The sequence below is a fragment of the Falco cherrug genome, chromosome 6 (genome assembly GCF_023634085.1).
Source record: "Falco cherrug isolate bFalChe1 chromosome 6, bFalChe1.pri, whole genome shotgun sequence".
Classification (NCBI taxonomy): domain Eukaryota; kingdom Metazoa; phylum Chordata; class Aves; order Falconiformes; family Falconidae; genus Falco; species Falco cherrug.
Window position 1 is genome coordinate 33611036 of NC_073702.1, and position 15612 is coordinate 33626647.

A 15612-nucleotide genomic window follows, 5' to 3' on the forward strand; every position below is an offset into this window, starting at 1 on the left:
CTAATTCTCTTACAACTTCTGCTGTAAAACTAGAATAGCTCCACTTGATTCAGCCAAGTCAAATTGCTGTAAAAGAGATGAACAAGCCCATAAACTCAGATTTCATTATTCCACATGTATAATGTAAAATATTGAAAATCAAATGCAAGTTCCATCACCAAAGATCAAGGAAAGACAGAGGCAAGTTAGAAATCAGGAAAAGAGACATGATATCCATCCCTTGGAAAATATTGAGGTGCCTCATATGACCTGAACACACATTCTGCTATTCAAACTTAGCAACACAGTTCTCCAACTGTTCAAGTTGACTTGTTCCTTACAACATACAATAAGAATGCAGACACAATAGACCTTGCAAATAATTTAACTGATCAGTAGTGACAAGCTCTGCAACAAACTTTTGATGATCACTGTCACTGACCAATTTGTTGTTTTGGTTTATTTTTCAATAGCTCCTTTGTCAGGAACTATAATACTAGTATAAACCTCTTTATATGTTTGGTGTAATATTAGACTCCAGTGAAGCACAAGCATGAGGTGTAGGGGAAGTCAGCACCAGCAGCTAAGGCACAGGTGGAGGAAGGAACACCCCATTTTAGTGATTTACCATGACCTCATCAGGTATAGCTGGCAGTGGAATTACAGCCCCAGAGAGCAGTCCAAAGGGAGATGTGAGCTGCAATGAGCATTACAGGGGTGCTGGCACTGCACCGTGCTGAAGCCACTGCTCTGCTTGCAGGTCTCATGCCAATATTCCTGCAGGGTGCTGCCCTGTGTCATGTTCTGCCGGATGCTGAGCACACTTCAGATGCTCCTTGAGTTTGCATAAGGTAAACTTGACAGGTCAATGGCTTAGCTTGTGTCTCCCAAACTCAGAAGTGATTCTTTCTAAGACAAGGAAAGCTTCCTTCACTGCTACAGCTCTCTGAGCAGTTAAATATGCATGTGGCCAAACTCAGTCCTCATAAAACCCAATTGACTTCATTCAAAAAACTCCTATAAAGATGACTGATGTCATTGGAGTCCCACCAGGGATGAATCTGGCCCATGCCATTTCTCCTGTTGAGTCATTGGATAGGAATGTAGAGAAGAAGTGCATGCTGGGCTCTAGGACTCCATCTCTCAACAAAACTGCCAGGGCTGAAAAAGAATTACATGCAAATATAAATTTGTCTTGCACACTCCATTAGATCTTCCAAATCAGCCACTGCTGTCAGCTGCCCAGGTATGAATCGTAATACCTCCTTTCACTACTGAAGGCTGAGCAGGAGTTTCTATACGAGTGTGCCAGGCCTCTTGGGAGCAAAAGCAGCAGCATTATCCCCAATTTACAGATGAAGAAAGCAAAACAGGGAGCTGAAGTGATTTGCTTCAGCTCACATGTGGTGACAGAGGTAGAAGGGGTATTGAAACGTAAGCACTTATGGCTCCTCGCCACTTAGCCCATGTATTCCTGTGATACATCTTTTTAATTTTCCTCTCCTTTCCCCATCTTCCTTCTCCCCTGCCCCCAACCCCATCCACATTGTCTGTAGCCACACAACTGGGAAGCTGGGATTAATCCATCCCTAGGGAAACTGGGATTAATATACAACTCATGCGGAACCTTTAAAAAACCCAGTGATTTGTGGTCCCCTTTTCAGAGGCACATGTAATCCACAGCTGAAAAGTAACTGCTTGCTGTTCCAGTGCACATTCTAAGAGAGGCTTTTGCTCTGTTTCATGAATGTACACTGCAGACCTCATCTGACAGGATTTCTTCCTGCATCCAACAAAAAAACAGGCTGAGTATGCTGTGCAGAATCAGGCTCTTGTGGAGTAGTAACAGTTTATGGGCAGAAAAAGAATGACTGGAATGCAAAGGGGGGGAAAGAGAGCGAGAGAGTTGTGCCAAGACATCTTTACATTTTCTTCTGTAACTGGAAATGGTTAAAAAATAAATAATTAGAAAAAGATCAAAAAATCTGTTTCCCTTGTAACTCTTGCAGGAAGAGACAGCTAGAGTCAGGTGCCCTGGTTTTTACCCTTGCAAGCTCCCATTCAGTGATGTTTGTATGATGAAAATGCAAAATTTAAAGCAACTGTGAAAACAGGATCAGCTCTCGATTGGCAGACAGAGGCCTCAGTAAGTTTTATTCACTGCGTGAATGTCAGATTTAAACACATGCAAAGAGAGAAAAAAAGAAAGAAGGGGAGGTAATTAATCATTTAAATTATTTGTGATCCTGATTCAAAAGGCACATTTCCCGTCTAATTCCTTTCGTTTATTTTGGGGGTTAGTACGACTTATCTCTTCTGACTGTCATGATTTCATCTCTGCTTTGCTTTCCTTGGAATCATTGAACTGATACTGCCTAGCAAAATTCAAAACACTGGAGGGAACAGGCAAACTGTTCACCAGTGCAGCTGAGAGCACGACTAGAGAGATAGCCTTTGTTTGCATGAGGTCGAAATCGGCCTTCTGGGAAGGGGAAATACGCACACGTATGTGTGTAGTACAAATGACATTAAGAGGCTGTGTGTGCGCATCCTGTGCTCGGTATGCCCACGTAGTTGTAATACAGCTGTAATCCTGATTATTTCAATCCTGGAGATTATTTTTTTTAATTGCACATAAAAATACATGTCCAAGTAAATTCTTGGCAGACAGATCACCAGGCTTCAGCCTTGCAAATGAAACTCTTCTCATGCCCAGCTGGGAGGAGCAGTTTCTCCACCTTCGCAACCCTGCAGTTATAATGGTTCCCAGGAACCAGTAACTGACACGGTTTCTTACCTCGCCACGGGTGTTTCGGTATCCCGGTGTTAAGGAGGTGGTGGAGCGACCGTGGGAAAGCCGCGATGGAGTGACCCTCCCTGCATCCCTTCCTCCCTCCCTTTGGACCCGACTCGGATTTCTGCCTCGTAGTCACGACCCCTGAAAACCGACTGGCTCCAGGCGATAGAGCCCTTCGCTTTCTCCCTACACGCCGGGACCCCGGGAGCATCCCGGTGCCCTTACTCTGTGTCACGAGCCACACACGAGGGACCGGGAAGTTCATCGGGGATTTTCTCCCTGAATCTCCCTTAGAAGCAAGGCACAGGGGGGGTGGGGGAGTGGGGGTGGGTGCCCCCCCCAGCCCTCCGGCTGGAGGTTAACGCCATGTCAGTGCTCAGAGTAGGTCCCCCCTAAGAGAGGCGCGGGGGGTGCAGGGGGAGCTCTGCGGGCCGCGACCCGCACCGGGTCAGGCGGCCGCTCCCGCTGGGCTTGCGCAAGACGAAACGGGTAAATCCCAGCGGAGGAGCTGGGGTGGGCGAGAGTTGCAGGGGCAGTGCAAATCGCCCCCGCGGAACGGCAGCCCGGCAGCGGCTCGGCAAGGCGAGGCCAGCGCGGCAAAGTCTCCCTGCTCCCGCCGGGCGCCGCGCAAAACGCGCGCTGCCGAGCGCCGCGCAGAACTCCGCGCCCACTCCCACGGTGGCGGCTAGGCGCTGCCGCAGGGCGGAGGGCCAGTCCCAGGCTGCCCACAGGCTTGGGCCGTTGTCACCCCCGCGCTCCTTGCTCGTACCTAGCGCTTGTTTTCCGACGCCTTTTAAGACAAAAGCAAAAGCCGTTCCGCGGCGCGGAAAGCCGGTGGCGGGTGGGAAGCAAAGCAGAAGCCAGCCGGCTGCAGGCTCTGCCCGTTCCCCCAGCCTTCGGGGCTGGGTGCCTGCACGGGGGGCGTCCCGGCACCCCGAGGGCCTGCGCGCCGAGGTGGGCTCTGCGGCCCGGCCGGCAAGTGCCTGTGGGTGAGTTACGGTGCGCTCGGATCGGTGTCCGGTAGAAGAGGGGAGGGGGAGACGTTTCTCCCCCTTCCCCTGACATTAAATGAGATACAAGCGCAACTTTTTCCCTGTCATTGATAAGATTCCTTGACCAAATAAAGAAATATTTTCTGAAAGCGGAGTGGCGAAAGGGAGAAAGGAACCGCCTGGACCGAGCGGCTTGCGGCGGCAACGCACCCGCGCTTCGGCCGCGCCGGCGTAATTTAGGCCGCGCCGCCGCGCTGCGTCGCAGGAGGCATCGCCTATGGCAGGGGCACCGGCTTGTGCAGGGGCGGGGGAGAGGGTTTCGGCTTTGCCGAGGGGACGAGGAAGGGCGGCAAGAGGCGCTTCAAAGGATCAGGCGGATCCCCTAGCTCTGCGCTCTCTCTCCCATCTCGATCCAAAGCGGTTTCGCAGTGGAATAAACATCTCTGATCCGAGACAGCTGCCGGGAACCAAAGGCCGCCCCGACCAGCGCTGAACCGGCCGAAGATGCGGCTGGAAAACGCCCGCTCCCGCCGGGCGGGGAAGGGTGCGGAGGGCGGCTCTCCCCGCAGCGCCATCGGGCTGTGAGAGCAGCAGCACTTCGCCCATTATTCATCTGATTTGTGTTATAACACTTCTGACACCTAATCTTATCAGCTAATAGCCAAGATTTAGTCACCCAAGACGATTTTTTTTTCCCACGCCAGCAGCAAAATTATTTGACTCCCTGCAGATCTGTTTACTTTCTTCCACCTTAAAAAAAAAAAAAAAAAAAGGCGGGGGGGAGCGGGGAAGAAAAAGAAAATGAGGAAGGGGCAAAGCTTAGGTGTAAAGGAAAGATCCAGACTTCCCAAGGCTGGTAGAAACAAGCACTGAGGAAATACCAAGTGAACTCAAAAAAAAAAAAAAAAAAGTAAGGTCCTGAATACTGACAGGGAGGATTTGGGATAGAAGACACCAGAAACCAAATGAACACATATGTAGTCCATGCAGACATGCCTGTAAAATAACGATTTATTTTAATACTTAAAAAACACACACAATCCAGTGATAAATGTCAATTACCAATAATCAGCATAAAGTGCCAAACAGCCATACATTTATTTTTTTTTTATAAACAAAACTTATTGGAATGTCTCTTAATTTGAATACACTGTTCAGAAAGCCAGCATTTAAAAAAATATGCTCTCAGGCTGAGATTTGTTCTCTCTCATCAGGACACTCGAAGACTTTAAAGTACCACTGAAACCACGTTGTGCATACCGTCGGTTGGATGTATTGCCACCTTTCTTTCCTCTGTTTTATTTTTTTTTTTAAAGTCCACGAGTTACAAACCTCCTCATAGCGCACTAGACCACAAGGCAAAGGAAAAGGTCTCCATGTCCCGTGAACACTGATTTGTCCCAAACACCAGGGCCCTGCAGGTCTAAGATATGGATACATTTTCTAGCGCATGATAGGACTCCCCACTTGAGAGATTTAGGTCATTTCCAAGCATCAATTTTCTTCTTCTAAGAAAACAAACTAGCAAATGAGATTTGCAAGTTGCCCTTCTCCTTGTCCTAATGGTGCTGTGATGAGAAACCACCATTTCAGTTCTTAATAGTCTTCTGGAATTCTCTGTATTTCCTGAAGTGTAAAACTAAGAAGCTTTATACAGTCAAAAAAAAAAGTATAAAATAAGAGGTTGTTGGGGGTTTTTTTGGTTTTTTTTTTTAAGTAATACTTTTGAAAGCTACGATTTGGGGGTTTTTTTTTGTTGTTGGGGGGGGGGCTTGTGGGTTTTTGTTTGGTTTAAAAGATTCCTGTCCAACACGTGAGCACCACCTTTTGGCATAAAGTTTATCAAAGCCACACAAGTCAGCTAGCACTCTCTGCATCATTCATGTATATTTTAAATGCAAAATGATCTTTTCACCCACGATTTAGGAATTTAGTTGCTTGGGGAGGGGGGGGGTGGGAGGGATGAGGATTTTGTTCTTTTAAAAGTAAAAACAAAAACAAAACACAAAGTTCAGTGCTCCCATCCTGAAAGTTTTGTTTCTGCTCTGGTTTTGGTGTAAAGTCTGAAGGGGAGGAAAAGTTCATAGAAGTTGAAGATTCAGCACTTAAGTTTGGCAGGTTTCAGTTCCTTTACTTGCGTGTGCAGTGTCTTGTGGACAGCTAGTGTTCTGGACTGGCAAAATCCTTTCCCGCATTCTTGACACTTAAAAGGCTTTTCTTTAGAATGGATATATCTAGGGAGAGAAAAACAATTGAGATGTCAGAAATAACCAGCCTAAACTCAGCAGCGAGCTGAGATGGAGAACATGCTGGAGCTTTTTACACGTACTGCTGAGACCAAGAGTGCTGGAGTGCGGCACTCAGGCGATCGTCTGCATGTGTGTGTGCAAGAAGAGAGGGGGGTGTTGGAGGCTTACAAGGGTGCCTTGCTTAGGGATAAAGAGCTCTTCTCTAACTTCGGGGTCCTCAGGCTGTGTGTCTTCATGACACTTCTGGATAATCACAAAGACAATGCAAACAGAGGGTGAAAATATTTGCAGAACCTAAGAAGGAGGCAGTGCAAGTAATCTTTGCGGGGTGATTTTTGCGGGGTGAGTGAGTAGAACAACAAGACTGACTTCCAAAGTGAGTTGTCTGGGCTCCTTCACTGGCAGTGGGAAGAGGAAAACCTAGAGGGAACACTGCCAGCTGCGCCGGGACATGACTTTTCTTACAAGCACCTTGATCAGTAGAGGTGGCTAACAAGGAGAGTACAGATACACAAGAGAAAAAAGGATAGGAGAAGAATCGTTACCTGTGATCCCTCAGGTGATCTTGTCTTCTGAAGGCCTTGTGGCAAATGTCACATGTGTAGGGCCGTTCATCGGTGTGGGTTCTTTCATGGATCAAAAGGTTGTAGGACTTAGTGAAGTGCCTGCCACAGAATTTACACACGAACTCCTTCTTGGTTTTGGACGGTAACCTTCCCCGTGTGGGTTTCTTCTCTGGAGAGAGTTTAGTAACCTCAAGCAAAGACCCCAGCCCTGGGGGTGAGCCTTGACTGTCTGCCTGTCCCAGTTTAGAGTGGTCCTCTTGTGTGGCGGCCACTGCTAAGTTGGCAAAGTCGAAGCGGGGTTTGGCTTTGAGGGTCACGTTGGTGGCCTCTTGCTTGGGCTGGATGACATGTGGGAATAGTGGGAAGGTCGGTAGCTGGAACCGTGCATCCACCAGGCTCGACACGCTGGGCACTTTGGAGAAGGAGGAGCGGGGCAGATGCATCGCTGGGTACCCCAAAGTCCACTGGTGCAGGTGTACAGCGTGCAGGGCACTGAAGCCGTAGAGGTTGGAGAGGTGGTCAGAGGGCACAGCTGGCAGCCCATTGAACGCTTGCAGGAAGGAATAGTTGGTGAGCTGGAGGGAAGGATGGATAGGCACTGGGGCCGGCAGGGTCTTACTTCCCATGGTGGCCGCTCAGGAGGAGGATCTTGGGAACAGGGGAGGAAAAGATCTGGAAAATAAAGACGGAGGGAGGAAGAGGGAGAGGTGGATTGATATGAAGATAAAAGCAGAGGGAATTTCTTCACCTCACCCCCCTTAGCATACTTCCCCAAAGCCACAGGAGGAGGCTGCCTTGGACTTAGGCGTAACCAACTCTTGGAGACCCCACAGGTCTCCAGACTCTCCTCTCCCCATCCCTTTCACACAGAAGTTGTACCCCATCCACAATCATTCACCCTCCAACAGCATCCCTGTGCTAGGTAGGTCTCCGATGATCCTCTACACAGGGACAGCAAAGAGATGCCGTTTTGGCCCACAGAGCTCAAGCTTCTCCCATATAATTTAAAATCCCTTCCTCGGCACCCTCAGCCTTTAGAAAATAGTGGGATACTGCCCACTATATCTGTCCACCAGCACTGCCTTTAGCCCTGACCCCTGAGGCGACACAGGGAAGGGTGCAGAGAGCTCACTGGCCCTGGGTTGCCAAGCTCCCTGTGGTCTAACCTCAGCCAAGCCTCTGTCCCTGGGCGGTGGAGGCAGTTGGGTGTTGGGAGCTGTACCTCCTCCCTCACTCAAAAGAAGAAAATCGCCCAAATTCTAAGGGGGGGGGGGGGGGGCGGGGGGGAATACTAGCCAGCAGCCCTCCCTCTTCTGTACTGCAAAAAGAAATGGGAAAATGCTGAGTTTGGGTGACAAATCTGAAGTGCCATTTGCTCTCCCCAGGGGGAAGTGCCTGGCTTTAAGCCACGTCCTAATCTAGGCAATCGCTTAATTAGAACCCTTCAAAAGGCAAAAAGGCAAGGGCTGGAGGGACCCTTCCCGTGGGGACTCCCAGCCCACCAGCTGCAGGGCCGCAGGGCCACAGCCCTTCCCTGGGCTGAGTGCCACCACTTTGCTCTGTGTTTCAGGGTCCCACCAAGCCCCCAGCCCCTCCTCTGGGCCAGATTCCTACCCATTCCACCCCACAAGGCAGAGGGGAAAATGCTACAATGCCGCAACATCGAAGCACATCTGGCCCTGCCTGCAAACCCAGCCCTGGCTGCTGTCAACCATTTGGCAGGAGATGCCTCCCGAGGGTTGGTGGTGAGGAACACAGCTTCCCCTCTTTGTGGGTGCGAGAAAGAACCCACGGCTTTTGGAGGCACTGCAACCCAGGGAGCCTCCTTACTCCACGGCCCACAGCTTATACTTGCTTTTCACCCAGTGAACTCTGGGATTTGCCCTCAGTGGGGCTGTTTTCCAGCAGGATCCCCGTAGGGTCCCAGTAGAGTCCCTGCAGGGTGCTCATAAGTTCCCCACAGGTTTGCTGCAGGGCTCCCACAAGATTCACATAGGGTCCTCATAAGATCCCCTATAGGGTTCCTGCTGAGTCACCATAGGATCCCCACAGGGTCCCGGCAGGATTCTCACAGCACTCAGCCTGGAGTTCAACCCCACGTGAGAAGTAAAGCCCCTTTGGAGAAAAGGAGTCAGCAAACTGCTGCAGAGCAGTAATTGTCCCTCTGGGGTGGAGGGCTGGAAACCAGTGGCGGAAGAGGTCTAAAGACCAGGGAAACAAATCTGATTTATATGTGGGCTGCTGCCTGGACCGAGGAGCTGCAGCTGAGAGGGTGTGAGAGGGAGAAGCTTACTCTGAGCAGCTCTGTATGCTGGGCCCACCTTTCACATCACTTTACATAAATCAGCAGCAGGAAGAGAGACTCAAACCTTAGAGGAATTCCATCGCAATGACCCAGAATAAGAGATTGTGACATTTTGCCTTTTTTAATTGGATACATTTTGGATAGTGGGAGATTGAAAAGTGCACACATTACATTTTCCTCCCTCTCCCCCCCTCCACCCCCCCCTTTTTTTTTTAACTATTTAGGGCCGATGAACCAACCAGACTGTTTTGTTGTTCAGCTGGGGAAATGGTTTTTATTTTGTTAGTGCTGGCCATACGCTAGGCATGTCCACTTCGCAGGACAAATGCCTCAATCGATGACCCCGAAAACAAAGTGCGCGGAAAACATTCTTGTTCAGGTACCTGAAATGTCTTTTCCTATCTGTCACAACAGCTCCACATCTATTTTCCTGTCTAGGTAGCCCTAGATCTCTCAAGCATGAAACATGCCATTGCAAACGGAGTTAATTTCTGGGTTTATCCCTCTTTCTATCTTTGTATCCTTAGAAAATATTTAATATGGAATATTTAAGCAAAAATCTACTGTGTCAATTTGAGTAAATTCTGGCTCGATGGCATTTAAAAGATTCTCTTTCGATTTCCCAAACGAAGAAGGGGGCACAAACCACGGAGAAATACAGTCGGGTCATAACAGCATCCACTGCGCCCACAGTTTTTTTACTAGAGCAGTTCTATTATTAAAAAGAGAGAGAAAAAGAGAAAGAAAGAAAAGAAAAAGAAAGAAAACAAAGAAAAAAGGGAGGGGGGGAAGAGAAGAAGAAAAGGGGAGGTGGGAGCAGTGTTCACGTTACTACAAGTTTCTTGGCACTTTTCCAGAAATGTAAGCTACACTTTTGCTCTGTGCGACCAGGATAGTCAAAAATATAGGTGAAGAGCAAAGTATTTCAGAAGTCCCCTCTCTCCGGGACATCAAAGCGAACGCGTTTCACAGCGCAGTAACTCTCCGCTCTCCCGCTTGCCCGCAGAGAGATCAACATATCTTTGATTTCGGTGTCACCTCCACCTTTAATTCTGTTTCATGTAAACAGATCGTTATCGGTGCTTCTTTTTTAATTTTTTTTTTTTTCTACAGAAGACAACCCCGCGAGTTCTCTGCTTGAATTCCCCCATCACAATAAAACTGTGCGGGGTTTTCTTTTTTAACACAAACTCAGTGAGTAATTAAGAACAAACCACTTGTGTTCTGACTGAAACAAAACCCACTCATGCCAAGATAAATTTACCCTGCAAAATAGGATCATAAACTTGAAAGACTACATCTGTCTCCAGCTTTCTTACCCTTTGTCCTATTTGAAGATACGGTAATGCTATTGTCCAGTTGCCATTGTTTTAAGACCATTGTAATCTTAACCTTCCAGATTAAATTCTACCTCCTCTATATGCCAAAAAAAAAATGAAAAAGAAAATCTACCCACCTTTTTTCTGGTAGCATAGCAAGGGGCGAAATTAAATGGATTTTTAAGTAATCTTGAGGCTAGTCAGTATTTTTTCCTTTCTACCTTGAATTATCAATTTCCGATTTGTCCTTTGAAAGGGATATTTGTTACATTAAATACCTGACTCATAAATAATGAGGTTTGCTAATTAGTTCCACATGGAAGAATGGAGGAGGTAAATTACCCTGAGAACGTTGCTTATTTTTACAAACATGATAAAGTAGAGGGCATAAAATGCTGCATTCTTGCGATAGCCTCGAACTACAGTAATCAGGTTCATCTGTCAAAAAAAAGCTCCCTTGTTTTGCCTGAATCTTTTAAAGCCTGGTAGCCCTTGTCTTTTCGGCTGCATCGCATGGCACATGCAGTGTTTTGCCACCAAGTCGGCTACTTATTTTGTCCCTTTTGAGGGGGTCGAGATTTTCCCTTCCTATCAGTTTAAGCGGGGAAACAGAGCTTACAATTTATCTGTGTTTGGGAAACTTACTGGAAAGGGAACAAAATTGCCCTTTCACTCCGCATTATTCGAGCCTGGTGCTCTTGAGGAATAAAGTGCATCGTTCAGCACAGATATATTCAAAGTATTAATGAAGTGTGCAGAATCTATTAAAGCAGGTTTATTCGGGGCTAATTGAGCGTGAAAGAGTTAATTGCTAACATTAATGAGGACTGGAAGGACTCAGTCAGCATGTGCCTTGGATATCTCCGCTCAATCCTTATAAAATCATCATTCACATTTTATCACGCAATCAGTGTTGACAAGTTTCCCCGGACCACCGTTGCGAACGCGGAGGAACGCGGCGCATTTTAGTCTCGCAATAATAATACTAATAACCAGGGTCCAGCTGCACCAGCGATCACTACGCAGCCCGGGACAGCCTTTACCCAAACCGACAACGGCAACAACACATTCCCCGGGTGCAGGCCCTGGTGGCCCGGTGGCCAGGAGGGCCCCGGACGGGAGCGCAGCCCCGCGGCGGGCTAGCCGGGCGGGAGGCGGGTGCGGGCGGGTGCCGGCGGGGCGGCCGCAGGGGCCAGGCCCCTCCATCCTTCCCCCGCGGAAGTGTTTAGGTTGGTTTGGAGGTTTTCTATCTGTGTGTGTGGTTTTTAATCCCCTCGGGCAAAGAAAGGCCCCCAGCACAAGATTCATTCTCGCTTTCTTCCCTAGAGAAACGCCCGGTGCCTGCCCGGCACACGAATAAACCGTCCTTCCTCCCTCCCGGCAGGCGGGGAAGATTTCTTCCCTCTGCACTCATCGCTTCCCACGGCCGCAGCATGCACAGCCACGGGTAGGGGGCAAAACCTTGGCGGTGACACCCCCGCGGAGCACCGAGGCGCATCCCCGGGCCCGGCCGGGCGAGGCGGCGCCGTTCCCGACCACCCCACAGCCGGGCTCCTGCCGCGGGACCACGCAGCGCCCCGCCACAGCCGCAGGGGCCCGAGCCCGCCGCTGCGCCGGGGCTTGACCCTTTTTCTCGCTTGGCTTCGGTCTTACTGAACTGGACCTCCTGTGCACCTGTCCGGGACACGGCTCTAGCCCTCCTGCCCCGCTCGCCTTTTATCTGACAATTCCCGCAGCGCTACGGTAATCTCCGAAATGCTCGATTTTTATAGTTTCCCCTCCCAAAAGCCAACTATAACAACTATACCCTAATCCTCGGCTTTGCACTGACACTTTATAGGCTCGGCCTCGAGAGAAGCTCAGTCTCTCCCTACGCTGAACTTGTTTCGACCCATTCAGAAAAATATATACGTCAGGTTCATTTCTGTTACGGCCTTGGGAGGAAGGCAAGAAGGTCCTCGGACCCTAAAACGCTAAAAATGGAGTGGGAGAAAAAGAACCGAAAGAGGGAAAGAACAGAAAGAGAAAAGTAATGAACAGAGAGGAGAGAAGCTGAACATTCGAGTCCATAAAGAGACGTTCAGGCTTCTGTTTTGCAGCTCGTTGTGTCATTTTTAGCTTGGGTTAAACACACAGCTCTTCCGCAAGGGGGGATAAACAACTTTGAAAGGGGAAGACAAATCTTTAAATAGCATCAAAATATCCGAGCCCCATGTGAAGGCTTCCCCCAGCCCTCCGCCCGCCCAGAGAGAACAGTCCTTCTCACGTGAACCACGATTTCCCCACTTCTTCTGCACCATCCAGGGGATGGTGGGAGGGGATGGGGGAAAGAAAGACAGGACGGAGAGAAAAGGAGGTGTTTGGATCGATATCCCCAACCCCTGAGGCTTGGTAAAACAAAAACCAAACAAAACGAGTTGTTCTTTTTATTTACCTAATCCCGATCTGTGCTCCACCGCTGGCAGCAGTTAAAAGATCCTGGGCTAAATTGGAGCTGGTAAAATAAAATAATAGAAAAAAAAATAGGGAAAAAAAAAAAAAAAAAAAGAGGCTGGGCTAGGTCAGTGTCTCTGCTGCCCTGGGGGGCACAGCTCTCTCCCACCCCACCCCACTGCTCCTCCGGCGGGTACAGGCAGATCCGAGCGAGCAGCGGGGGCCAGGTGTCCAGGTGCTCTGGCTGATGGAGACGGAGGTGCGCTCCCTCCTCCTGCTCCCGGCGCCGTCTGCGTGCGCTGCAGTGCAAACGCGCCCGGGAGCAGCCGAGCTCAGACTGAACCGATCCCTTCCCTCCAGCCTCCTCCTTATTTCAACCCCCCCCTCCCAGCTCCCCCCTCAACCTCCCACCAGACTCCGGGCATGCGCACGCAGGGAGAAAGTTTCTGGCTGGGAAGAACCAACTTTTCAACCCGCTTCTCCTGGAGGCGCAGCAGCCCGGGGCCCGTAGTCCGCGAATGTGTGATCTCGCCCCCCCGCCCCGCTCCCGCAGCCTCCCCCGGGGCATCTCTCTGGGGCCCGCTATGGGCTGGCCCCCGCGGCGGAGCGGCCTCCCGTGGGGGAGTGTGTGGGGGGGTCCCCGTGCAGCTCCGCGCTGTGCCACGGCGGAGGACCGCGCTCCCCGCGAGTCGCTGCGCGGACCGCGCTGCCTGCGCCGGCTCGGCCCGCCGCCCCGCTCCGCTCCGCCCCGCCCGCCCCGCACTGCACCCGCACCGCACCGCGCCGCTGCCGGCTGGGCTCGCTGCGCCCTCTCCCCGCCGAGCCCCGGGACAGGACTCACCGGGACCTGCCCAGGGAGGGAGGGAGGGGGAGAAAAGCAGAAAGAGTGGGGGAGGAAAAATAAAGGTGGGGGGAAGATGGAGGGAGGGCTCTGCTCCCTCCGGGAGGATTTTGGGATCGTAAGCTCCTCTCCCTCGCTGAGAAGATCCTCCGAGAGGATCCCAGGAGCCGCTTACCTGCGAGGGGTCCACCCCCGGGTTAGAGCCGCTTCCTCCCCCCGCTCCAGCATCCCTCCTGGTCCCCACTTTCCGCCCCAGTGCCCCTGACCTCGGTGCCTTCCTCCCGTCCCTCCTCCCACGGCCCGGGACGCTGTCTCCCTGCACCCCGGGAGGGGTTGTGCGGAGTGCGGAGTGCCGCGCATCCTCCGCGGATCGGGAGCCGCAGAGCCCTGCTTAGATCCGGGGGGAGTCAGACTACCCGGGCGAGGCAGGCAAAGCAAAATAACCCTCGAAAGAAAAAGGTTAAACGTGCTTTATAATTAATCCTGAGGCCGTAATCTCCTTGCTTATTTGTTTTTCTATTCATCCATCCATTCACACTCCTTTAGATCCGTGAAGGGGGAAAAATTGCTTGGGTGTATTACATTGTCCCGACGAACCAGGGTAATGTAATACACTAGCGAAGACAGATCCGTCGGGATAACGTGGTACCGTGCTCAAGAACACGCATGTGTTTTTTTATTATTCATGTCACTGCCGTTGTTACACTGATTTTTGCCCATCGCCGAAGGAAAAACCAATAAACAACAACAATAAAAAAGTCAATAAAACAGCAACAAGAAAACACTACTACGTTATCATCCTGCAGAATAAGCGTTCATGAACACAACAGCAGAGTGGCAAAGTAAACCCTAGACTGCTATTTCATTCCCAAAACATCTCTATTTCTGGGGAGAGTCTGGGGTCCAATACTGCTCACTGCTCTGGACAAGCGAAGACATTTTCGTTCCCTCCTTTTGTAAACGAGTGGCATTTTCATGAGGCAGAGAAGTAAAGACGTTCCCTCATCCCGGCTTCTTCAGTTCTCTCTCATTTCGTGCTGCTGTTTTCTTTCTTTTTCTTTCCTTTTTTATTACCCCACCGCCCCCTCAGCCCCCCCCCCCCCCCCAAAAAAAAAAATAAAATCCAAACCCAAAACCTAGCACTTTTGTTCCTGTTATGGGGGTCGAAATGTCGAGAGTCTGATCCTGTGCCCGATGCTGTTAGTTGATGTCTTCGAATAAGTTTGCATTTTCAGCAATAGTTTTCAACTCCTTTTGTCAGGATGAATGTAAGATCCCCAAGTGTCCCAGATCAAGAAACAGACCGGAGATGTGTTCTTCTAACTGGGGAGTTCTCTTGTACCGGAGGAAGGATCTTGGTATAGCTGAGAATGGGTGCGTGTATTAATGAAACAAAAATCCCAGTTCTTTTTGGAGAAGCAGCAGATTAGCTGAGATGGTAAACACAGTAGCAGTGATACCTGCACGTGCTGCTTTTAAGGGAACAACAACATCCCCAAAAAATTGCACTTCCAGTTACAGAAACCATCATTCCGAAATAAACATTTAAACATCGAAATAAAGGGCAGTAAAAGACCTCAGTGTCTAGGGGGAGGGACACACAGAAAATGATTCCCACGCAAAAATTGTTTATAATCAAAGCGGGTCCCAGAGTATTACTGGAAGCTGTAGCTGAAAGCTGCCTGGATAACCTATAGTCTGATATTCACCTATTTGTTAAAATGTAAAAATATTTGGACTTGTCAACCCACTGGCGATTGAACTGAAGTTTCAGGTTAGCTGTCTTGTTAAGTGCATTTGGTTTAAATATCTGATGTTTAAGTTACGAAGGTTATGCTGTTCCAAAACCTTTATTCTCGGATGGATTTTTATGATGTCCCTTGCTAATTTGCATTATGTCAACTTGTAACGGTGGGGAACCTAATACCGGGAACGGGATACAAAACCACTGTTAGCTCAGACACGCAGGGAATACGCTGCGCTTTTCCACAGCGAAGTTCTGCAGTCGATTAGGAATGTTACAACTCCAAGAGACTCGTAAAAAATGAAGGCATCTGCTCCCAAAGCCAGCCACGTTTGTAGGATTTAGAGGTGACAGCGAAACCCAATTCGTGTCAAGAGAAATCTGTGG

The 15612-nt window shown here is 49.7% G+C and overlaps 1 protein-coding gene across 2 annotated transcripts; it reads right to left on the reverse strand.

The window, feature by feature from the left end:
* Positions 1-4749: 4749 nt before the first annotated feature.
* Positions 4750-12729, reverse strand: OSR1 (odd-skipped related transcription factor 1). Of its 2 annotated transcripts, XM_027814761.2 has the most exons (3): positions 12642-12729; positions 6563-7255; positions 4750-6002 (listed from the first exon to the last, which is right to left on the reverse strand). In XM_027814761.2, exons 2-3 carry the CDS (start codon positions 7207-7209, stop codon positions 5867-5869), a joined length of 783 nt encoding a protein of 260 aa, XP_027670562.1. In that variant the 5' UTR covers positions 7210-7255; positions 12642-12729; the 3' UTR covers positions 4750-5866. The 2 variants fall into 2 exon arrangements, with proteins under 2 accessions (XP_027670562.1, XP_005445898.1); XM_005445841.3 differs by lacking the exon at positions 12642-12729 and having other exon boundaries at positions 6563-7785.
* Positions 12730-15612: the final 2883 nt, after the last annotated feature.

Bases quoted from the DNA above. Each gene is read 5' to 3' on its own strand.
- OSR1 (XM_027814761.2), bottom strand. From the start codon at position 7,209: ATGGGAAGTAAGACCCTGCCGGCCCCAGTGCCTATCCATCCTTCCCTC. The intron at 6,003-6,562 runs GTAACGATTCTT...TTCTCTCCCTAG, and splicing joins GATCACCTGAGGGATCACAG to ATATATCCATTCTAAAGAAA.